At 42.0% G+C, this 25,559-nt stretch overlaps 1 protein-coding gene across 1 annotated transcript; it reads left to right on the top strand.

The window, feature by feature from the left end:
* Window positions 1–12,614: 12,614 nt before the first annotated feature.
* On the top strand, window positions 12,615–24,873 carry LOC144833178 (keratin, type II cytoskeletal 5-like). The gene is made up of 9 exons (XM_078689148.1): window positions 12,615–13,187; window positions 13,891–14,105; window positions 16,048–16,108; window positions 16,340–16,435; window positions 18,123–18,287; window positions 19,809–19,934; window positions 20,939–21,159; window positions 23,541–23,575; window positions 23,683–24,873. The coding sequence occupies exons 1-9, from the start codon at window positions 12,630–12,632 to the stop codon at window positions 23,961–23,963; spliced, it is 1,758 nt and encodes a 585-aa protein (XP_078545274.1). The 5' UTR covers window positions 12,615–12,629; the 3' UTR covers window positions 23,964–24,873.
* The last annotated feature ends 686 nt before the right edge of the window (window positions 24,874–25,559 follow it).

The raw sequence follows: 25,559 nt of genomic DNA, 5'->3' as shown, positions 1-25,559 counted from the left end.
AACACCTATCATCCAGAGTCTCTACATGGCTGGCAACCACCATCACCCCAGCCACCTGCGCCAATCAACACCACTGCCAGAGACCGGCAGTGTGGACTGGCAAGAGGTTCAAGAGGTTCGAGTAAGACGTGGTCCGCGACCAAGGAACCAACGAACTTCGACACCCTCACGAACCAGAAGTATAACCATTAACAGGAGAAGGTCGCAGCGACTGGTCCAGTCACAGAGTGGAAATGAAGACAGTGTCCTAGAGCCAGGACAAGACCAGAAAGAAACGGGCGGAGTGCACGCCACTCGGAGAAACCTGGTCAGGAAGACAAGAGCAGCAAGATGGACGGACCGCGCCGCGAAAATGAAAACGGAATAGAAGGGCACAACGCCATAAAGAACAACAACATCCGTAAAGGTGAGGTGAGGTGTGACAAGTCTACACACCCACCAGAAGAAGAGGTGACATGCACCACAACACCGCGTACAGTGACCCACATGTCCAGGAGAACATTGATGGCACTAGAAACAGAACAGGCATCTATTTACGAGTTCCCCGAAAAACCCGTCGACTGCAGGAATGAACAGGCTGGACCATTGGCAACACCCACCTTTGGGATTGAGCGGAAGCCTGGATGCGGAGAGCGCTCAGACGTCCGGCAGAAGGAAAACTGACCACTCCACACCAGCCCGTGGATATCCAAAGGGCAAAGGCCTCAGGGACACCGGTGGCAGAGGGTCCCGAAACGAGAGATGGATCCGTCGCCGTCTACCCTGCACGTCCCAGGAAGAAGAGGAACTTGTGCGCAAAGGAAAGAGTCAACAACCACCCTCCAGGCGGAGCTACGGATGCATGGTAGTAATCTCATCGCCTCCTCCATTCACACCGGCTTGTGGAGTTGGAGCAACGCTGCAGAGAATACCCTGCCCAGCGGAAACCTGAAGAAGAGGGCCTCCGGGACATCTTGTGGCAGGAGAACACCCGCGAGAGAGGCGTCCCAGTGAGAAGGATGCCTATCAAACACTCACTCCTTTGCAATGTGAAGCCAAGCTGCCTACAGTGAAGAAACCCGATGGACTAGTAAAAGACAACCTCCATTAAGTCTCCCATCTGGTCATCCTGTTCGGTGTCGCCCCAAAAGCGAGATCTCAATGGACTGAATAACACACCGCCATGGCGCAAGGCCAGAAGAGCACGCCCACCGAGAACCAGGACGCCGAGCCCAAGAGAACGAACATTTCAGCTGAAAGTTTCCACCGTCGTCATCTAGCAAGCAGCTGAGGAGACTCCTTCTAAAGTTATGAGATTGCATATTTTTGTATTTTTCCTCCCACAGGTTCGGAATTTATTTTGTCTCAACTTTTATTAAAGTTGGGGAGGAATGTAGTGTCCTGCTGGACACGGTCTAGTTGTTTTAGAGGATGTAACCCACACTCTACACCCACCCACCACTGGTGTCACGAGTCACGTGACCCAGTTAATAAAGGGGGCCGGGCGCTCGTGCTCGAGGCCAGTTTAGTAACCAACCACCCTGTATCCGTGTCTCTGTGAGCGCCGTAATGCGGGCCTAGGGCCCAACACCACAGGCCTCCCCATAGACGCCTGTGCGGTCAGCGTCTCAGCCAATCACAACACTTCAAGTGCAGCGTTGTGATTGGCTTAGGGGAGCAGAGGGAGACTGCCAGCTTCTGCTTCCTGTGAGCAGAGAGAGGAGACGCGACGTGGTACCGGAGGTGAAGGTAAATAAACCCCTCCTCCCCGCACGACCCCCTCCCTGTGTGCCCCCGCCCGCCCACCCACAAGTCATGCCATCCGCGACTGACATCAACAACTCTGCACTGCGATGTGAAATAGTAGAGAGACATGTGCACATATTGCAGCATGTGCTGTCTTGCATTAGTGAGGTCAGTCACATGCGTGCCTCGGTTGCCTTTTGGTCTGTGTGACAGCAGTATGACTGGATATAATTAGGGCCCCTGATATCATTGAATTCTACATCCACTGCATTTTCTGCGTAGTTATGATTTTACAGCATTTTCCACATAAACCTCCATCTACTTATGATTTTTCAGATTTCAATTTAAAAAAACCTTTGAAGAACCAAAATGAGCTCACGCAGTGGCAGCCTCTCTGTAAGGGTTAACTGGACACTAATTAGTTGTCAGTAGGTGCAGTCAGGTATTATTCTGATACCAATGAGGTGAAGCGTTTGCCCTGACAGTAATTAATTATATCGCACTTCTTTTTAGCAAATTCTGTTCTTTCAAAAACACTCCTTTCCCAGGGGCACATTGTGCATATACTTTGGTGCCTTTTATTGTTCCCCATAGAGATAGTATATTTTTTTAAGGCATATTCTTTCTTGTCAGAAAATCCAGACTGTTAGACGTTGTTTCAAATATTGCAGATGTTGTGGCTGGCTCCAAATCAACAATGGAGGGCTTATTTTTGGAATTCCAGTGTGATTAATACTTACTGCAGACAGACACACCCAAAGGCAAGTCCCAAACGGAACGTTTACCTGATCGTGTGAATAGGTAACACATAGTTATTCTATTGTTGATGACAGGATACACATCATCCTGCCTTCGATTCATTCGGTAGTTTTTCGGTAAGAATTCTGGGAGGCGACTTGTACGATCATTATTAGTCACAAGGTGGATGCACTAGTACAAATGTACAGGAAGGTGAAACAGCTGCAATTTTGTCCTGCTTGGTAATGACTCTACAAATCCCCGCCCTAGTTTTTTTTATCAAAAAATATTGTTTTGCTCATTGGTTCTTTAAGTTTCTTAGTATTTCCTTTCTGCATTTATCGGCAGTTTTACACAACACCAAACAAACCACTTGACGCAGGTTCAGGATGCCTCAGTAAAGGTTGCTGTCCTCCTCCACGCATTTATGAAAGTAAACAACGCTCTAAATATACTGTGGGGCAGATTTACAAGCCCCTTGCGCTGCCATTGCGTCACTTTTATTGACGCAGCAGCAGTGCAAACAATGCGGCCAATTTACAACGTGACGCATCAAGGGAGATGTGTCACATTGTAAAGCCCTGCGTTTCATTATACCTGCGTCAGGTATAATGTATGCAGGGTAGGCATTCCCAAGCAAAAGCCATGTAGAACTGACGCAGTGAGATTTTGTACACTTCAAAGTGTCACTCAACGCCTTCACTGCATAAAAATCCCTTGCCGTTGCGTCACTTTTGTGATGCAGCAGCGGCGAACACAATGCGCCACTATGCGACATATTTACAACGTGATGTATCTAGTTAGATGTGTCACATTGTAAAGCCCTGCGCTACATTATACCTGTGTCAGGTATAATGTATGCAGGGTGGGCGTTCCGTCACAAGGAAGCCCTGTAAAAGTGACGCAGTGAAATCTACAAGATTTCACGGAGTCACTTTTACATCCCTTTTACATCCCTGCTGCGTGAAATCCTTACGCCTGCTTGAAGCAGGTGTAAGGAGTGACGCAGCATATTAGGTGTAGGGCACCCCTGAGCAGTGCTGGAGTTGCGTCACGCTTGCGTGACAACTCCAGCACTGCACTATACACACCGTAGGGTGATATTAGGGAAATATTTAATGACCTCGCATTGCTGTGATCCCTTCATGCAATAAAAAAAAAAAACTTTACACAGACAATGGGTCAAGGTTACTAGAAGCTATACAGTAAACCGTACAGTGATTGGGATACAAACTAGAAATCCATGGTTTTCAAGTGAAAAATTGTGTTCCCATCAGATACCCATCCTGTTCCGCCCTACATCATTTGGGATCCTTCACCCGAAGGAAGTGGAAACTTATCCACCATTGATTGGGTAAGTTGTAGCCCAATCCTTGTAGAGGATACTGAAAAAATGATGGTTGAAAGGTGGTGACAGGTGGGAAATGACTAGCAGTGCAGTGAAAAAGTGAAAAGTTCAAAGGAACTTATGTGGTGTAAGTTAATATTGGGTTGTGGGAATGGATTTTTTTTTTTAATATGATCCTCCACCTCACCCGGCTACAGCTCAGGTTTAAATGGAGCACCGCTCTATTGAGTGAAACAGGAAAAATAATAAAGGAAGAGGAAGAACCAAATGCGACAAGCAGCTAGACCTGATATGTTGTTATTTCTTATCTTATCAGCGCTGTTTAAAAGGCAAACATTTTGTTTAATAGATGTTTAGTATCATGTCCCACAAAAGACTAAGTTGTCTTATGTAGCCGGGTGAGGTGGAGAGTACATTCCCCAAATAAAGGGTGAGTGGGCATGGTGTTACCCTGCCTTTGTATTCATTTTTGTGCTCTGTAGCAATTAAGTTGACTCTTTTGCAACCATTGATCACTATTCTGTGACATGATTTCTAGACCAATGTGTTATTTATTTGAAGTCATTTCTTCGAAGCTATAGATATTAACTGTACATGTGTATCTGTGTGTTTTTGTTTCATATGTTCACATGACCGATTGGATCATCTACTTGGGCGACCTCAGGTGATATGAGACTCAGTTACATTATTATTTTCACACGGAAGCAGTAGCATTAACAAGGTCCTGAAGAAGCAGATGGGGATCTTTTGACCCCACTATACTGCAGAAACATGTCGACCTCCTAACATCTAAGTAGTTATTTGTTACACTACTTGCACTGTTTTTATTTCTTTGGGTGTGGGTAGGATCATATTAAAAAAATGTTTCCATTCCCACAACCCAATATTAACTTACACCACATAAGTTCCTTTGAACTTTTCACTTTTTCACTGCACTGCTAGTCATTTCCCACCTGTCACCACCTTTCAACCATCATTTTTTCAGTATCCTCTACAAGGATTGGGCTACAACTTACCCAATCAATGGTGGACAAGTTTCCACTTCCTTCAGGTGAAGGATCCCAAATGATGTAGGGCGGAACAGGATGGGTATCTGATGGGAACACAATTTTTCACTTGAAAACCATGGATTTCTAGTTTGTATCCCAATCACTGTACGGTTTACTGTATAGCTTCTAGTAACCTTGACCCATTGTCTGTGTAAAGTTTTTTTTTTTTAACTCCAGCACTGCGTCACCCTTATGCCGACAGAGGCGTCCCGCATCTGTCTATCCTTGCGCCATGGTGCGCTGCATTGTAAATGCGGCGCATCCATGGTGGCGCAAGGTTTTTTTTTTTAGTCATGCACAATAACTGGTGCATCCCTGCTAATATGCAGGGATGCACAATAACTGGCACATCCCTGCTAATATGCAGGGATGCGCCAGTTATTGTAAATCTGCCCCCCTATGCCTGCTCAGACCAGGCATATGGAATGGCGCAGAGCTTTTGTGAATGGGACTCATCCATTCTGTGTGGCACGTTGCTGGAGTTCAAACACTTTCATTAGCAACTCCAGCAATGCGTCATTTTTGGGCCAACAGATGCGTCAGAATTTCTGATGCATCTGTTAATCCTTGTGCCATGGAGCACTGTATGGTAAATACAATGCATCATTGGTGGCCGAAGGACATTTGCTGACTTGCTGGCGCAAGGAAACTGACGCATCTAAGCAGATGCGTCAGTTCCTTGTAAATCTGCCCCTGTAAATTTACGGTTTCGACAGAAGCGCAGTCTGGCAGCATAAACTAGACCTGAGTTTAAGTTTCTAATCTACTATGGCCTGGGCAACACTTGAAGCACATACGTCGCACTATTTTATCCCAGAGATCTCAGCGGCAGAATGTGCACACGGCACAGCAAGTTAAATGGACATGACAGGCAGAATAAGCTCTACTCTGAAACATGGATGAACCCGCCTGACAAATAAAATCCAAGTTCCCCGAGGTGGTGGGGTATATGTTTCACAGCCCTTCACAGGTGACTCCAGGGCCAGAAGCGATTCACAGCCAGTGGGTGAGGGGGTGGGATCCTACTATATTGAGTAAACACGCTACACAATCATTGAAAGCAAAAAGCAGTTGAACATAGGGCCGACTGGAACAGAAAATAGGCCAGGGCACCAACAGTTAAACTGGCCCTCATTAATGAATTAGATAACTAAAACAGAGCCATATGTCTGCAGATTGGCAAATTTTAAGATAACCAGACAGCCCAGATTTCCCCTGACACACCCGGTTTTCGGTGAACTGTCCCAGTGTCCCACACATTTCTTAATTTTAAAATACATGTCCTCTTTTTTGGGACAAAGGTCATATAATTTAGGAAAGCAGAATTGAATTGTATGCTCTCCTAAAACAAGTGCCTCTGAAGCCTGAAAAACATTGAGCAATGTATCTCATTCTGTTGGTAGCACAGACGGGGGTTCGCATCATGTTCTCAGTGGAGGGGAGACAGCATACCTGCCAACTCACACAGTGCCACGGTGTGACACACAATATCGACTTTCATCACAGGGTCTCCCGTTGAGGAGCAGATATCACACTGTGGCAGGGAAAACGAACTGAAAACCACTTCAAATAGTGGTTTTCTAGCTCGTTTCGGAGTGGCTTTGAACTGCCGATGTTCACTAAAGGTTGTGCAAACACCCCAGGACGTCGGCACCAGCCTAAGCACTCTTTCTTTTTGTGGGTGTGGGCAAGGGGGCTTGGGGTTCAAAAGTGCCTCCTAGGAACTTCTAGGCACGAGGTCCTGCCCCCTTCAACACCCCGCCTGCACCTTACACTTATTAAGATTATTTATCATGTTGGTAGGAATGAGACAGGATGGGGAGGAGGGCAGGGTGCTCAGGATGGAGGTCCTGCCATAGTTAAATATAGCTTAGTAAATGTGGGCATACACCGTATGTATATAGGCACATACTTACAAGGTTAGGCAAAACCCGGGACATATCAGAATACATAAAGCTGTAGTCCTACTTTTATTTCTATCCTGTCCCGGTTGTTCGTTCTCAAAATCTGGTCACGAAAACATTTTGAGCTAGTAAAGACCCACTGAATAAGTCGTATGGAAGATTTCAGAAGAATGCAGGCAATGCTCATCTTAATATCAGGGACATCAACACTATCAAGGACTGTAAAAACCGGCCCAGGAGACCATAAAAAGCCATAACCAGCAAAAAAAACTAGCATGCGCACTGCCCACCATGCAGGGGCGGATTGGCACTGCGGGCACTCGGGCATGGGCCGAACAGCCAGTGTCTCAGTGCCCTCTGTGGGTCAGTTTTTCCCCCTTTACCAGTCCACAGAGAGCACTGATAGGGAGAGGAAAGCAGCTTGCTGTGCGGCCGGCCATTCAGTGATGATAAGCTGTGGCCTCTCCTTGAACACCTGCCCTGCCAAGCAATCGCGCTGATGGTGAGCTGGGGAGGGGTGATTGTGTGCCAGAATCGGCCTCCCAGGGAGGGGGCCTATGAGCCATTGTCACCTCGGCCCCCCTGGGGCCCACGCAGCCCTGAAACAGTGTTTGCATTAGTCCTCGCCCACAGTCTTTCTCATTCAGGGCATAGTGGGCGAGGAAAAACGGGTCTCACTGTGGGGGCCAGGTGATGTTGGGAACTCCCATCATCTTCACCTCAGCCTCCCCCCACCCTCATGGATGGCCCAGAAGCGGTGTTTTTGCTTTAGACCCTCTCCTGCCACGCCATTGCCCTGAGGCTCTGAAGGGCTGGGGAGGACTGAGTAATTTACAAATAGCCGGGGACTCGCTGTTTTTCAGGTGCTCCAGCCCTGGAGGGCTGAGGAATAATTTTTAAGAGAAATGGGCCTTGCTGTTTTCAGATGCTCCTGTGCTGGAGGGCTGGGGAATCATTTTTAAATAGAAATGGGCCTTGCTGTTTTTCAGGTGCTCCAGCCCTGGAGGGCCGGGGAATAATTTTTAAGAGAAAGGGGCCTCGCTGTTTTCCGATGCTCCTGTGCTGGAGGGCTGGAGAATATTTTTGTGATAGAAAAGGGTCTCGCTGTTTTCAGATGCTCCTGCGCTGGAGGGCTGGGGAATATTTTTTTAATAGAAAGGGGTCTCGCTGTTTTCAGATGCTCCTGCGCTGGAGGGCTGGGGAATATTTTTTTAATAGAAAGGGGTCTCGCTATTTTCAGATGCTCCTGCGCTGGAGGGCTGGGGAATCATTTTTTAATAGAAATGGGCCTCGCTGTTTTTCAGTAGCTCCAGCCCTGGAGAGCTGGGGAATAATTTTTAAGAGAAAGGGGCCTCGCTGTTTTCAGATGCTCCTGCGCTGGATGGCTGGGGAATATTTGTTTAATAGAAAGGGGTCTCGCTATTTTCAGATGCTCCTGCGCTGGAGGGCTGGGGAATATTTTTTTAATAGAAAGAGGCCTCGCTGTTTTCAGGTGCTCCTGCGCTGGAGGGCTGGGGAATAATTTTTTTAGAGACATGGGCCTTGCTGTTTTTGCAGGTGGTCCTGCGCTGGAGGGCTGAGGAATTATTTTGTAATAGAAAGGGGCCTCGCTGTTTTCAGATGCTCCTGCGCTGGAGGGCTGGGAATAATTTGGTAATAGAGAGGGGCCGGGCTGACTTTCAGGTGCTCAGCTTGTAGGACATTGTCACTTCGGCCCTGTGTCCTTTCCAAGAACAATATCCTCTCACTTACATTCCTTGTGTGTTTCATGAAAGGGCACGGCCCCGAATGTAGGGTACGACCGCGAATGTGGGCCACGCCCGCTAATGTGGGCTAAACCCATGAATGTGGGCCACGCCCCGCAAATGTGGGCCATGCCCCGCGAATGTGGGACACTTTTTTCATCAGTGCCCGGGCCAAATTGTGATCTCAATCCAACCCTGCCACCATGTACTGTCTCATTGCCCTAGAACCCAGTACGACTCTGATAGAACATCAGGACACAGTAGGGTGTGTGACTTTCTTTCTTTTCCAGGCCTGGAAACCTAATCCAAGACAGAGTAGGTTCTCTACAACACCTTTGTGTGTCTCACTAAGCATTGGGGCTCTACTGCAAGATGAAGAGTCATTAAACAAATGCAGTATATGAGAAAGCAAGAAGAATTGTATAGCCATTATAGTCATCAAACATGCCTGAAATCTCAGCTGTATTTCTGGTTGTTTCCCTATATAATCGCCGCAAAGGTATTCTATAGTTATATTTATTGCACCCCAGCTTTCATTCATTCTCATAGTTTCTGCATCATTTATGCCACACACATGGCAATTAGTGGTGCAAATTGAATGGATAGGCCTTTAGGAAAAAGTCCTTTTAGATAAGATTCAAATAAGCAGTGCAATGAACGCAGCGTTCAACAGGAATTCTCCCCTTTTTTTTTAGGAATTTTCCCAGGAATGCCTCAAAGTTCCAAAGCTAGCAGCGAAAAGTATGAAACCCCAGTCTTCTTTGTCTAATTTTTCAGTCAAAGAAGGATATTGGGACCTCTCTAACTGTGCCTCTCTGATTATCTTGGACAGGGGCCTGCAATCTGTTTCGTAATAAGAGCTACTCATGATCAATGAAATTCATCCAAAGCTACTGATAGTATTAGTGTTGCAATAGTGACCACATCAAGCAAGTGCTTTTTATAACCCACCCCTCTGGTCACTTGAGCACGACTTCAGCTCAGCATTAGACTCCTCTTCAACCATTCTCAATGATCTCTATCAGTGCAGCATTTCCCTTCCCTGCTGTGCCTCTCCACCCTCGTAATGCCCCAAGGAATGTACATGTGCTATATAAGTAAAACATAACAGCAAACCTTTAACCTCTAGCAATGATCAGTTGAGCATCATTTGTGCTCATTCTGGTTATGCACTCACTTTTAAATGTAATTTCAAACTGGTGTTAAAAAACTACATAAAACACTAAAAATGTGGTAAAAAGCACGACGGATGTATGTCGTTACAACGCATGCTTTTACCACGCATGCCTTTACAACGCAGGTTTTACATCGCAAGTCGTTACAATGACTTGCGTTGGGGGGCGCTGGATAGTGAATAGTTTAATTTCGTAAAGGATGTTTCCCAGCACAACACTGGCAGAAAATGATGGTGTCCATTGCTTCTAGTTTTTAGTGGCAATTATGAGGCAAAATCTAGGTAGACAGTGCAAAGAATAAGAGTGGCTATCTCTTATCAATTATCAATAGAATGACTGGCTTCTGATAACATTCGTATGAAACAAAATGCCATTACTCAGTCTGGATGACAACAGGACTGAAATAGCAAACATTCAATGTAAAGAAGTCAGGCATAACAGAGTATGGTTGAGTATTTTGAGTAGGGATGTACACAATTTACACTTCACTTGAGAAGCTGGGCAACTTTACATTTCATTAATGTTTGCCAAGTTTCTAACTACACCCAAATTTGCAGTGCTTCAGAAAACTTGCAGATTTTGTATGAGTTTTTTTCATACATGCCCTTTTGTCCACGGTTTTTCCTTTTATGAGGGGAACATCTTACCAACACGCCACTAATCTTAAGTTAATATAAGCATGCTCAGGATACCACCAAGGACTAGGGCTCCAATGCTTGGTATTGACGTTAAAATTCAATGGTTACAGCCTTGCACAATTGTTCCAAGACGCTTCTCCTTCAGTCAGAAGGAATGGCCCCACAAGTCATCCTAGATCATCACCTCTGCCTTGTTTGAGATGAGTTTCATCACTGATGGCTCATTCAGTGTCATACCTTTAACATGAATCACCAAACTTTAGTGGTATTCATTCCATGGTTCACATCCAGGCAGAAGAGGACCTGGACATCATTTGTGTATATGCAGAATTTAAATTCCTGTGACTAAATGAGCTTGCCAATAGTACAAAGTAAATGTTGAACAAGCTAGAGGACAGCAGAGACCCCAGAGGTATACTAAAGGAGAGCTTGTTAGGATGTCAGGAGAAAGGGGGCATAGACATGTTTTGTACACCGCACGTGGTGAAGCACTTCAATCAGTCCATATTCCTTGAGATGGTTGAAGAAGATGGCATAGCCAATTATGCCAAATGCTGCTAAAGGGGCAAAAAGGATTAGGACCCAGATACTCGTGACATCTGGGGCCAGTATAAGGGTCAACCAGCACCAGATTGTTCTGCTGCATCACTTTGGAGAGCAAGGCTGCCCTCACGCCCAACTCTTTGCTCATAGCAATATCGCCCGACAACTAATTGATATTCTTATTCTATATATGTTTGTGATAAACAATGGTCGGTCTCGGACATGATGGATTTATGACCACACATGCAAACGGTCCTATAATTGATACACACATTACTTTCACCCTGTCGCATCTTGGTGTTCCCTATAGATGCCAATACAGATTTGAATTGCTTGTAGATTGATCAGTAGCCAACCATAGATGGCTTCAGCTCCAGCGAGTTTGGACCCCCTCTTACAGTTGTCTGATTTCATGATTTCCTGTTCTTTCATCTTTAGTTAAGATTATACTGTCCTGATGAAGGTGGTGCATTAAATTGTGGAACTTCACCATAACAAGCAATGGCTGCCTTTTTAATGTCCACTGTTTAACCTACACAGGAAGAATTAATATTTGAAATGATACCTTCCTCATGATTTGGACTGTTCGTGCAAGACACGGACCTTGTTTTTTTCAAGAAATGGGCTAATATTGTTACTTCTATATTTGAGTTATCGGGCTCGGGTGAAACATGTTTAGCGTTATGTTAAATATGTATTTTATACATATTTAAAATGAATAAGTGGCTTGATTAAGATCGAGTGTGGTGTATATATGTTCATGGTTCATATATATCCATGTACATACAGTTTCTAAATTGTCTTTTTCGGACTCTCTATGGTTGGTACTTAATCCTACGTACTTTGTAGCTTGATTATCCAGAGTATTCTGTCCTCCTGAGAAAATAATGGGTATTGAGTGTATTTTGCTTAGTTTCTAGTTTAGTGGGTTCTTTATAACCCTTAATACCCACACTCTGCCTTTTTCGGATAAAAAAAAAAAAACATCCATACCAGCAGGACGAACTTTGTATTCCAGTTATTTCATAACCCCACCTACTACTAAAGGAGGCAAAAGGATTTTATCAGTTGGTCAGTTTCTCCCCCAGGCAGAACCTTCTTCTCCAGCAAAAACTGATATCCCACACTCTCGTCAAAACATGAGTAATAAGCCTGTAGATTTTACAGTCCCATCTGGGATCCTTCCACGCGTGTACGAACAGATATGTGAACAAGTTGGCCATCACATGTATTTCAAGTTGCAAAATTAGACAGCAGAGAAAGCCTAATAAAAACGTCAGGCTCTCCTAAACCCCTCGATTCGGATGTTTCGCTGAAGAATCCGGGAGTGGCCCATAACATTTCAATAAAAATAAACCCACGATGTTTCTTTAAACTTGTCCGGGCTACGCATGTGGAAAAAAGGATTGGCTATCTGCACCGAACAATTATGTATGTTGGATAAACAGATATTGCAGAAACGTCACGTGTTTGCTTTGTTAAAGGAATTGCTGCTGCATTGTAAATCCACAGATATTATAATATCGAGCAACTTCTACAAAAAACATGATCGAAGGCACAAGCAATTTCCAAATCACAGCGGGCTGCCAAGAATGTATATTCTTGCATTTCCTATTTCATTGTAGGTGTGTTGATGAACTCAGTGTTACGGTAAACTGCTGCCAGGCATGCCGAGCCCATGATGACGCAAGATGATATCTGTTCCCCTCCTTGACCAAACCCACTATTTCAAGCAAATAAAAGGGACAGCTTCAGCACCGGCAGATGCACTCCACTTCTCTGCTCACACTTACACCGTCGCAGCTTGACAACAATTCCTCTCCTTTCCCACACATCATGGCATATAATCAACAAAGCAGCTTCCAATCTAGTGGAAAGAGAAGTGGCTTCAGTGCTTCTTCTGCTGTTATTCCAACAAACCACTCTTTCAGTTCAGTCTCTGTCTCTCGGTCTGCAGCGGGGGTTGGAGGGTCCGCACGTATCAGTAGTGGTGGCTTTGGCAGCAGAAGCCTGCACAATCTAGGTGGGAGCAAAAAAAATTCTTTTGGAGGTGGCAGCAGTCAGCGATATGGATCTATTGGAGGAGCTGGCGGTTCATTTGGTGCAGGGGGTGGATATGGGTTTGGTGGAGGATCCTTTGGGATGGGTGGTGGTGCTGGATTCCCAGTTTGCCCACCTGGTGGCATCCAAGAGGTGACCATCAACCAAAGTCTCCTCTCACCTCTCAACCTGGAAATCGACCCCACTATCCAGAGAGTGCGAACTGAAGAAAGGGAACAAATCAAGACACTCAACAACAAATTTGCCTCCTTCATTGATAAGGTAAGCCTTACTTTTGCATGTAAAACAATTTTTTGGTGAACAGATTTTGATTGATAGACATGGATCTTTCTGAACTAAAATCTAGTAGTTAATGGTGATTACAAATCCTCCTGTTATATAATAGAGACTGCAGTTTATAAATTGATGGCAGTGAAGAGTAACCTATCCAATATTAAATCACAATTTTCACGATTTTATGACTGAACACCTATACATAATAACTCCACCAGCTCCCAGCACACATTGGTTTTTTAACTGTTAACTGTAACCAGTCCCAGAGTTATGTTACTGGGTACTTGCTAACTGCAGTGTACGTCCAAGAGGTGCTTCAGGATAGTGCGCCAGGTTGCTTGTGGGTCATGAGTGATCAGACATCTTTCATGAGTACCACACGTGTTCTACTGTGCTGTACCTTAGGCTACAGTACTGGAATCTTACACTTACCACCAAAAGGTAGTATTTGAGGAAGAAACCCCTTTCTGTCTATTGGTTCACTCGTTTCTTGAATAGTGCAGGTTGGGGCTAAGAGCAGCTTCAATGCACTCATACTTCACAATAGTTGTAGGTCATGAGCCATCACATAAACTGTGACAGGTACCACATAACTTTTTCTTTACTGGCCATTATGATGTGGGGATAGGTTTGCAGCCAGTAAAAGAAAGTGGCATGACGAAGAACGTTATTTTTATCCTTTGGGTTACAGGTACGATTTCTGGAGCAACAGAATAAAGTCTTGGAGACAAAGTGGAGACTATTACAAGAGCAAGGTCACCAAACGACCAGGAATAACACTGAGCCCATGTTTGAAGCTTACATTAACAACTTAAGAAGACAACTTGACGGTTTGGGTAATGAGCGTCATAGACTGGATGCAGAACTAAGAAACATGCAAGACATGGTTGAAGATTTCAAAAACAAGTAAGATGAGCACGTTAAATGTAGCACAAAATGCATATTCTTCATTTAATACCAGGTCTGTGCACCACATTTTAAAGTAATTCTGCAGAAATTGTGTGCAAAAAAAGTCTGTTGGTTCCAAAACACCAATATAGAGACTGTGAAGCAATAAAAATGAATACGTAGGTTAAAGTGTTGTCAAGTTGCTATGTGCATTTACTTTCATGTAAGACTGATAGCCTGGATGAGCGATTACTAATTAAACTGTTACTGATGATCTAGAAGCCAATATAAGCAGCTCTAACATCATATGTTTGAAGCTAATGGTAAAGAGCCTGGCAGATGTTCAAAGGCCCTGCTCATTTAACTCATTAGTGAACACATAGTTCATGTGACTGATAATTTATTGTGAGCAGTTTTTTGTTCGGTGCTGTTTTTTTTTAAAAGAGACTGCGTATTAAACAGCCAAGTTCACAGTTCATCAAATAACTTTTGTTCAGATTCTTCACTGGCACCACAGTTGTAGTTTGGAGCACGGACATTATGGTGTACAACTACTTAGAGCTCTGCTCTAGATTCATTGTTCAGAATAAAAATTTATTTTGAATTAATTATATGATTATATGTGTGAGTGTGTGTGTGTTCAAGGTCCCGGCAGCTCTGTGCATACACAATTTCAAAATGAAAGTTATTTAGGCATCTAGCCATTAGATATTTGTGATCTTTAAACTCGGACACATCATTATTCAGAGTACACTGAGCACCGATTAGTGCAGCAGCTCTTCAATCAGTTCCCATCTTCAAATTCCGTCGAAAAGCTGTTTATTTAAGTTGGTCTAAAAAAGTCTGCGAGCCTAAAGGAATAGTAAAGTCAATTTTCATTAAGATAATTAATGCCTGTTTCGAGTCGGAGTCAGGGCATTAATTATTAAATTGGTCTTATAGCCGATTGTAAGTTGCTAATTTGTAGCCTGAGGGATGCTCCTAGGAGCTGCTCCTTTGCCACAAAAGCAAATTTGATTGCTTAGAAGCAGAGTAAGTATGGGAGTTGCCCCTTTATCTCAGATGCAGGCCACTGTTAATGGCTACAATGTTGGCCTGGAAAGCTGCACCACTGGCCATAAAGTAGAGTGTTAAAAGGCGAGAATGTGACTTGGGGTCGTTAACTATTCAAAAGAGAAAATGTTTTCAATCCTATCATATTTTAGGCTGCACTGTTTATTCGAACTCTAAGCATTGAGCTTTAATTTATTTCATCTTCTAATCAGAGGAAACTGAGAACGAACTGCGCATCTTTCTCTTGTAGCTGAGCAGTAAAGTTGAATGATAGAGGCAAGATGACTGCCACTGGAAGGGGCTCTTTCAGTTCGGTGGTAGAAATGCAGAGAATGTGGCCCTTTGGTAGAATTGTTGGTGGTCAGTAGAAAACAGGCATACACGATCTAGGTTAGCATAAGAGTTGTCTCGGAAGAGCCCTACAACTTGTGCAGGAAACAGCAATTAGTAATAATGTTTTTTTTTTCCAAAGTTGAGGGTAGCAATACATAAGTAACTAGAAGCAGTTGAATACATTAGCTCATGTCATGACCCACATTGAACTCAGTGAGTGTTAAAACCTGTGGCAAAGTCTCTTGAATCCCAAAACCATGATGCATTTGGAAAAAAAGAGAATACAGTTGTGGCTTCGAGAAGGAGGGTAGGTCTCACAACATGATGACGAGATGAAAAGTGACACATTGCAGTGATTTGAATGGTATTCTAGCATGGCTATCAAAACAGTACTCTTAGACAAAAGGTGCAGCTCGGTTCTAGAAGACAATGGACCATAAGCATTATTTAAGCATATTCCAGTTTCTAGGGATAAATAAGGGCATATAAAGAGTATTGGCATTTCACAAAGCAACAACCTGACTAGCCTACATTACCTACAGTAAAAACTACTAATGACATTACTCTTTCACAGGTATGAAGATGAAATCAACAAACGCACAAAGGCTGAGAATGAATTCGTGGTTCTCAAGAAGGTGAGTGATATCATTAACAACATGTAACATGGAGATTAAACAATTGACATGGTAAAGATTTCCATCAGTTGAACTGCACTTAATAAATATACATAATGATTTGGTGACTTTAATTAATTCAAAGCTGGTCAAAAATCTGGTGTTAAGTAGTCATTTGTAACGGGTGCTACTGAAGCTGAATTGGGTTAGTGTTATGGTATTGTGTGTTAATACATACATTTGTATTTGTAGGATGTGGACGCAGCCTACATGAACAAAGTGGAGCTGGAGACCAAAGTAGATGCTCTTACTGATGAGATCAGATTCCTCCAAGCTTTCTATGAAGCGGTAAATGAACTCTCAAATCAAAAATATGAAGTTCAAGGTGTTTCCTCCTCCTGTGTTTCACAAATTCTCATTCAGGTTTTCGAGGAGAATTGTGTGTTTGCTTACGGTAAACACGTGAAGCCTATGCCATTTAGGGCAATCAGTTGAACTTTGGCATGGTAGCAGCTTTACAGCAACATCTACTGATGTCGCTAAATGATTCAATAGGGACAGAAAAGTTGCCTTCTTCCAGTGTTCAGGGAACGCTTTACCAGACAAAAATGCTATTTTGCCTGAAGCGCTAAAACTTCTCACTCCATACAACACAACTTGTTTTTATTTGGTGCTTATACCATGTAAACTGTTTCTTAGTCGTGGAAATAACAGGTAGTAGTTGCATTCTAAACCTCAAGAGGGCGAGGGGCATAGTTTGCCTTTTCGGAAGTCTACTTTATGACCTGTAGTAGGTCCCAGCAGATGACAGTAGGGAGCGTTTAATTAACGGAAACATCATTCCAGCGCCATGCCAAAAGAAATCTCTACCAATTAAAAAGTTAGAGAACACACATGCACAATGAGGGATGCCTACCATTCCGTTTTGTAAGTTTTGCAATGTACATATACACACAATACACACACACACACGGTTTGTTAAAAGTAGTTGCAAGCTACCCCAAAGTGGGCCAACGTGGGCACGATTGCTGTTTCGATGGAGTCCGAAAAATGCACATATTTTCTAAGTAAGGCTTATTTTACTGTAATGCTAATTTCCATAAGAGACAGACAGCAGGCAATGACCCAAGAAAGTCGTCTTTAACCTTTATCCGTGACTTGATATACGTAGACAGGGCTATGACATTTGCTTGGATCAGACACACACCTGGCCTACCAGTTCTACCTTTTACCCGCAAATCACTTGCTGATCAGTCCTCATACAAAAAGGCCTTAATTAGTCTATTGGTGTGGGCCCCTGAAATCAAAAGAGCTTTATTGCTTCTCTCTGGCTTTTAACGGAGCTCTAGGACCATTTATCTGATGTTATATAATTAAGGAAGTATCCATGATTACATAAGTTATGAACCATAACAGCCATCAATGGGAGGTGGGTGGTCACAAACTCATTTGTCAGCAGATGATACTTTATAAATGGAAGAACTGAAAATGAAACCTCATGTTTCAACTATAGTCAAAGACAGCATAACTTGATTATGTTCTATTCCATTTGTCCCTTATCGACTTGTTACAATTTTCTGTGGGAACAATGTAATCTTCAAAACATTTAAAGGTCTCTATCGTCCAGACCTCACTGTACTGCGGTAAGGAATATCTTCTATTTTTATAACTATGGGAAACACTAGTGTCTGTAGCCAGGCGCGCAACGCCCATTGGCTTAAAAGGGCTTCCCGGGCGCGCACACAGCCTCACCCAAGTACTTCACAGGTCTTTATAATACATGTGCTTGTTAGTGAGGCTTTGTTGTTATTTCACCCCTTCTTAGAGCCCCTGCATCTCCACCCTGCATATTGTTGGAAGAATTAGCCCCCTTCCCCCGACATTTTTTCTTAGCCACTCCTCCATCCCCCCAGAAATTTGGCTCTAGTTGAGCCTCTGTCTGTAGTAGGAAAATGAAAATGGGATCCTTAACTCTGAAAAAGGGCAACTCATTACTGATGTATCACGAATCTAACATACCTTCTAAAAATTACAGGAACTTGCTTCAATGCAATCACAGATCACAGACACCTCTGTTGTTCTATCCATGGACAACAACCGATCTTTGGACCTTAACAGCATCATTGCTGAAGTCAAGGCTCAGTATGAGGACATTGCGAACAGAAGCCGCATTGAAGCAGAGTCATGGTACCAAACTAAGGTAAGTTAGTAGGATTGATTCCAATACGTAATTCTTCACAAAAGCACATCAACACTGGCTATGTTCTCAAAGGTAGTCTATACGGGATAATGAACCTTTGAACAGCAGGAAGCATTTAAACAAGTCAGATATCAGCATATAAATATATTGTTTCAGAGCAAAATCGTTAGTGAAAGGTAGTTTGTTTAGCAATATTAATGCAATACATCGTGGCTAAACATGCCTCTCACCCGTGTCCAAGGTGTGCAAGTTCAAGGAATGTTGTTCTTGTGTCAAGATGGAACTTCCAAATATGAACACGACACAAACAAATGCCCCATATGCATTGTGGCTATCCAAAATAGCATAAGCTTCAACATAAGCTTTATGAGAGAAATTTACTCAAATGAATTCCTTACCTTAAATAGGGGCTTTCACAACCACACTTCGACTTTAAAGTGGCAGCAGTAAAACTGGTCCCTAATAAGCCAACATTAGATGTTGATTTGGAAGTAAACTATCACTTGACTGAAAATGTTCTGAAGATGGCAAACACACACACATATATATACACACATATACATATATATATATATGTGTGTATATGTATACATGAATATATATATATATATATATATATATATATATATATATATATATATATATATATATATATATATATATATATATATATATATATACATACATGTATATATATCCTGTTTACTTGTAGAGTGTATTCGTAACCCCTGACACATGGCCCCTTGGTTTTAGTGCTACAATTTGAACTAAAGAAGAACAGTGTGTGTAAGAATAGTTTAGAGGGAAAGCATCTGCCAATGTAACAGTAACAATGTCATTTCTAGTGTGATTTGGTCATAGTGTGGTACCTTATCATAACCCAAGGACAGGTGTTGTTTGTCTGTTCTTGGTAGGTGGGATTTGAAAGCCTTATTAATACTGTTGAAAGTGAATGACAATTGCCTTGCATAAGGAGTATTGCTGGTGGTTAATAGGACAGTGTAGTACAAAAGTGCAAATACCTTGGTACGTCATCCCTCCAGAGTCCAGAAGAAATAATCTCAATAATCTCAAAGTCGCAATGTGAGTGCAGCAGTACTAACTGAGAGGTAGTCTTGATAAAATTGGGAGCAGCGATTAAATGTGTGGGAGACTGTGGTTGACCAACCATCTTTTTACAAGATATGAGCACTGTATTTGTTATCCTTTCACTTTTAAGCACAGGTTGCTTACAATGAAAAAAGGTGTGCTTATGAAAGGATGAGCAAAATTGCATACATTATTTAGAATTTAGATTAATGTCATAAAAGGATGACATTTAGCTTTAGAAAAAGTATGTTTATGCTTTCATTCATAAATGATGAATTGTTGTTTGGAATGTATCATTACGTTGTGATTACAATGCATCACCTAACAAAGAATAAGGAGGAATTCATCATTTGGTGTTATCTGATATCCAATGAATGTAAAACCAAGCAGTGAGTGAGTCTTATCCCTCGGTTTTTTCATTTTGCCCAAAAGTATGAAGAGCTCCAGGTCTCTGCAGGCAGGCATGGGGAGGACCTGCGCAGTACTAAGACCGAGATTTCAGAGCTAAATCGTATGATCCAGAGGTTAAAGTCAGAAATCGAAAATGTGAAGAAACAGGTAATGTATATTTTTCTGTTACATAAGGTCTGTCAATGTTACAGCAATAATGGGCTGATTCTCTACTCTTTATAAAACGGGCATTAATAAGTTTACCAAAGTGAGGCAGATACGTTCTAAGGGTCTATTACATTCATGGAGCAATCCATTAAAAAGGGGTAACCAACATGCTTTATACCCTTGACTTCAAATAATGATCATTGTAACCCATTAAAATTGGTCTGTTTTCAATATAAATTAGAAGACTGGAATAATTATTCTATATGAGAAGGTTAGAACTGAAGCCAGTGGATTAATATAGCCACAGGGGAGATTGTATTGATTTGGTAATCTCATTAGCCTGTTCTGTCCTCTCAGAAAGCAAGTCCTTGTGTTGTGTTTTAAGCCCTATGCACAATTCAAACAGGGGCATATCTTGGTCAGTAAGATATTGGGGGGGAGAGGAGGCTTCAGATTTTTCAACAGTCACACGAACATATAATGTTAAAATACACTATACTATAAAGAGAGTGCATGAGAGGGGCTAAAGGAGCAGTGAAAAAAAAATGAGAAATGGGTATTGGTAGGGGTACTAAGTTAGAGACAAAACAATATTTTGTAAAAAAAAAAACCATTTTAAAAGATTTTCAAACGAGAGAGGGTGTTTTTGTCTGTGTATATGTAAAAATCCCTGTTAAAATCCGATAGACACTTCACTATGCCTGACAAAAAGCATTTGTACCCAACTATGTATCTGAATATAGTTTTATTCGGAACGTGTACCACCACAAACACCCCCCCTGAAGCTACACCCCTGTAATCAAATCAACCCATTTAACGCAAATGAAGAGTAGTCTGTTAGACCCCACGTTCTTTGTAAAAATAAATAGAGCACACAAATATTTTGGTTGTTAAACAGGGTAAGGAAAAAAAACGTACACTGAACTAAATGACTGGGAAACATTTTACTGACAGATACCAGTTTATGTATGCTAAAGCTCATTGCTAACTTTATGCGATTGCAGTGTGGACGATTGCAAAGCGCCATAGCTGAGGCCGAAGAGAAAGGAGAGCTCGCTCTGAACGATGCCCGAAAAAAACTGACCGATTTGGAAGCTGCTCTGCAGAAGGCCAAAGAGGACATGGCTCGCCAGGCACGGGATTACCAGGAATTGATGAACGTCAAGCTGGCCTTGGATATTGAGATTGCCACCTACAGGAAGCTCCTGGAGGGAGAGGAGAATAGGTGAGGAAAGGTCTACCTTTCATGTTGTTAGACTCATTGAATGTTACTTCACCAGCAAACGCCACTGCACCTAATAAGATACTGCAAAACAACGAACATGCACACGAAATTATATACTGTGTGAAAGGTAATGATAAGTTCATTGTAAGTAAACAAAGAGAAGCTGAAGTCTGAAATCTATTCTTTCTAGACATTTAGGAAGATGTGGTCTGCACCCTTAAAACTAAAAAGATATGGAATAGCAATAGATTTTGTACTTTAAAAACAATACTGGCATTCGTCCACTACCAAAAAATGCATATGAAGAATTTTGTTTTATACACTTTTCCTAATAAGCTAAAGTAACCGAGTATTGCCATTTTGGAGAATTTACTTAGGGTGGCTGTCACACAAGCATAGAGCAGTTTCAGACACATGAGAGAGATCTGTGGTTACTTTAGGTTATCTTTCTTTCTGTCTGGTGGAAACAATGACCTAGGTGATTCAAAAGTAGCACACTGGCTAAAGTGATAAGCAAAAGCAGAAGTGACTAAAAATACATTCCTGGAATATTCAAACCTGGATCATTACAGAAGACATTATAATCCTTCCTAATTTTCACTTTAGATGGAGGGTGCTTCCTTCTTGGCCACTCCAACATGTTTTAAAACTGTATTTCTCTAGCTCTGAAATGATAAATACACTGTAAAGCTCAATGCCATTTGCAAAAATACAACTCTCCAAGGGACTCAGTCAAGTTGCTTATGAAGACACAGAAATGTAGTGGTCACATCACACATTATGGAACCGTATTGTACTTTGCTGGTAAATTGCCCGTTCTCAGGGGAGTACAATAATACGTAACTGTAGTAATCTCTGAGAGTGTTCCTAACCAAATTTAATACCCTAAATATAAGACTGTTTCCAAGTCCAACTCCTCATTAGTATCTCCCCTGTGCAACACGGGTAATAGCTTTCTAACAAGAAGCTACCAAGTATGGGCTCTACGGAATTTCCTTGAGAAAAGTTCTACACAGTAACTCAGATTTGTAACTTTGACAGAAGAATTTTGGCAAAATAGATGGTTACAATCAAAAAACACAAAATGATTTATGTCTTTTATTTGTTGCTTTCAAATTCCCAAACTGTATGTCGCTGGTATTAGAAAATCAGTGCGAACATTTCTAGAAGTTGAGCCTAAATCAAAGATCTGTCTCTCTTCACTGAAAAACTTGAATAACGTGTAAGGGAAATAGTCAACGTGATTACTCTCACCTACAGCACTATATCACAAAGTGAGACCATGACCCAGTCTCAATGTGCAAACCTACTTACACTCCTCTCAAGTATCTATTAAAGAACGGTGAAGAACTATCTACTTAATTTGAGGTGGTAGCAGCTTTCCTAAATATACCTTATCTTTAAGAATTCCCTTAGAGTGTGTAAGAAAGAGTAAGCACATGCCTATGGAGAATCACCAAAATAAGTGCATAGTGACACCTCAGGGAGCATCACACTGTAGGGGGTCCTTAATTGTAAGGTGTCATTATGACATCAATTAACTCCTTATCTTCGTCTAATAGATAATGGAGTAATGTCTATGTATCCCTTCATTGAAACATTAGTTCATCTACTAAAACAAAATATCTGGATTGTATGTAATACTTCCCTTATCACTTGAATTCTAGTATTAAATGTTTTCAGTTTGATATCATTCTTCACATAGGATATAAAATAAATTCCTCCACCAGAGATGACTGCTTGGAGGAGCAGGTCATCTGAATTCCCTTGAATCCTTACAAAGTCGGACTATGCCTCCTATTCACAAACCTTTTTAATACATCATATTTGCAGCAGGTCAATATTAATGAAGGACATCATATGGTTATATTCCACATCCCATCCACATTCTAAGAAAGTTTCCAAACATCTATATAGAAAAGTTGCTAGTTCTGATACTACACCCAAAGTGTTGCTTTCATCTTGCTCACTTTATTTTGTTACTTCAAGTCAAACTCAGATTATAACGAAATGAAAAAAAATACTTTAAAATGTTTTAGCCTATTATATTGCCTTTGAAACTATACTCTTTTCTGCCACAAAAACTACATTTTGACACCTATTCATTAGACCAGTAATGCTCAGTCTTTAAGGCACCTTTCTGTCTCTCTCGCCATGCTTTCATAATCCAGTCCTTCATGACTTTTTAACAACTGCCTTCACCGTTATCCTTCTGTTTTTCTAGACGTGTGCCTCTTTCCCAGGTGCAAAACATTTTGTAGCAATGCCTACATTTCATCTATTTATCATTTGCACTCATGACAGTTAAGTCATAAAAACATAGATATGATAGATGCTTGAATGTCAATATTTCAAACTACTGTTTTTGTTTTCTGTAACAGGTTTGCAGGAGAAGGAGTTGGAGCTGTCAACATCTGTAAGTACTGTTCCTTTCCCTTTAAGAGTTGCTTGCGTGTTCTCTAGTTGCTACTTCAGCTGAACACCATTTTCGTTTTGCGATCTAATCTTAAACCTCTTTTACAGCTGTGGTCAGTTCTAGCAGCGGAGGTGCATACGGAGTCGGTGGTGGACTAGGAGGCGGATTTGCACAAGGTGTTGGAGGTGGTCTTGGGGTTGGCCATGGCTTAGGAGGAGGGCTTGGTGTTGGAGGTGGAAGTTTCAGCTCTGGCAGTGGAAGATTTGGAGGAGGATACAGTTCTGGTGGTGGTTTCAGCTCCGGAGGGTACAGCACTGGAGGCAGTGGAAGCTCAAACGTCAAAATCATATCAACAACCTCATCCTCACAAAGCTCCAGAAAGTATTAAAATAGTGAGCTGAATTTCCAAAATCAGAAATGCTAAGATGAGCGGACAGCAGTTTACACACTGTATGAAAAACATTTGGAACCAGCATGCTCTATAATAACCTCCTTTCTCTTGTACAATTAGTTGTTTTAAGTGATAAGGTGATGCAGTTTGTGTCACCCATTGGTAATGTAATCCATTACCTGTGCCATCCATTCCTTTATCGAGTACGCCTTTGGCACAACTTTCTATCACACCAAAGAGGAATGAAAGCTAGCTTAAACAAAAATCACTATATTTTATAGAAAGCAGCTGCAAATGAAATAAAAAAATACCAGGTATCAAAGTATTGCATTTCTAAATACAAGCAATAACAGGATTCCAGTAAAGCTAAAGTGTGTGTGGGAAAAGGAGATGCGTAATTACAGCCCTTTCTCTCTTATTAAAAGATTGATCAATGCTAGTAATATGTTGTTTGTAAACATATTTAAGTCCCTTCCCCGTCACTTTATGGTGCCTCATAGGGAAGTGAACTGCGATTGATATGTGGGAAATAGTCCAACCATATGTTCTGAAAGCTGATATGTTGCTTGTGTAACTCTGCCCTGGCTCTCCTGGCATTTTCCCCTGACCTCTACATCGCTTTGCTTTATCTACGATTCTGAGGCCATCATTTTTACTAAGAAAGTTTGTCTTCGAAAGATGTGGGCATGTCAACTGCTTACATGTATGATAAAGTTAAAGGTGCTAATCTGACCTTTAGCTACTATTGGTGACTAATCTGTAGTAAACGTGAGTGCAGACGTTTTCAGGAGGTTTCATAAAAATTACTTACTGCATCTTGCTTTATTGTACTGAACATTATGTCAGTTGCCTTACTCAAACATCTATTGTCTTTCAGAAAGGTTCTTAATAAACTACTATAAACTGGCATGAGTAATTCAAATATTTGGGGGGGATTTGACAAAAAAAACAGTATTTATGTACGAATTAATGTGTGTATGGCGTATTTGTAAAGCACAAACCTAGACAAATGGCAGGGAAGCGCAGTGCAGGGTCAAAGGCAAAGGATACGGTCATCTTGCGGTTGGGAGGGTAGCTGGATTCCTAAAGCAGCAGTGGCACTCAAACACCCTTCAAGGTAAGCGAATTATTCAGGTTTTTGATAAAGTACCGTTTTTATGCCTTGATACTTTAGGGGGGCTATTCACAAGGAAGTGGCGGAGAGAGGCTTTAGCCTTCTTGGCTTAACGCCTCTCTCTTCAACTTCGGAAAAGCAAGCCTGCACCATATTCACAAGGACATGGTGCAACCTTGCTTTTCCACCTGCGATGGCGCTAAGTTTCACCACTTAGCACCAATGCAGGCACCCTTGAACTCAAGCAGGGAGGTTTGTTTATGTACAGGAAGGTGTCCCTTCCTGCACATAAACAAAACTAAAATGCCAGTTTGCAACTTACATGTGTGCTGCTTGATGCAGCACACATGTAAGTTACAAAACAGCATTTTAAAAAAAAGGTTTGTTTATGTAAAGGAAGGGACACCATCCTGTACATAAACAAGCCATGGCATTTTGCATTTTCCATGTGTGTTGCACAAGGCGGCACAAATGAAAAA

The sequence above is a fragment of the Lissotriton helveticus genome, chromosome 1_1 (genome assembly GCF_964261635.1).
Source record: "Lissotriton helveticus chromosome 1_1, aLisHel1.1, whole genome shotgun sequence".
NCBI classification, from domain to species: domain Eukaryota; kingdom Metazoa; phylum Chordata; class Amphibia; order Caudata; family Salamandridae; genus Lissotriton; species Lissotriton helveticus.
This window is presented reverse-complemented; position numbering and strand designations above follow the sequence as displayed.

Excerpts from the sequence above, each read along its gene's own strand:
- LOC144833178 (XM_078689148.1), top strand. The coding sequence starts at position 12,630 with ATGCACTCCACTTCTCTGCTCACACTTACACCGTCGCAGCTTGACAAC. Across the intron at positions 13,188-13,890 it reads TTGCCTCCTTCATTGATAAG|GTACGATTTCTGGAGCAACA; the intron begins GTAAGCCTTACT and ends TTTGGGTTACAG. Across the intron at positions 18,288-19,808 it reads AGTCATGGTACCAAACTAAG|TATGAAGAGCTCCAGGTCTC; the intron begins GTAAGTTAGTAG and ends TTTGCCCAAAAG.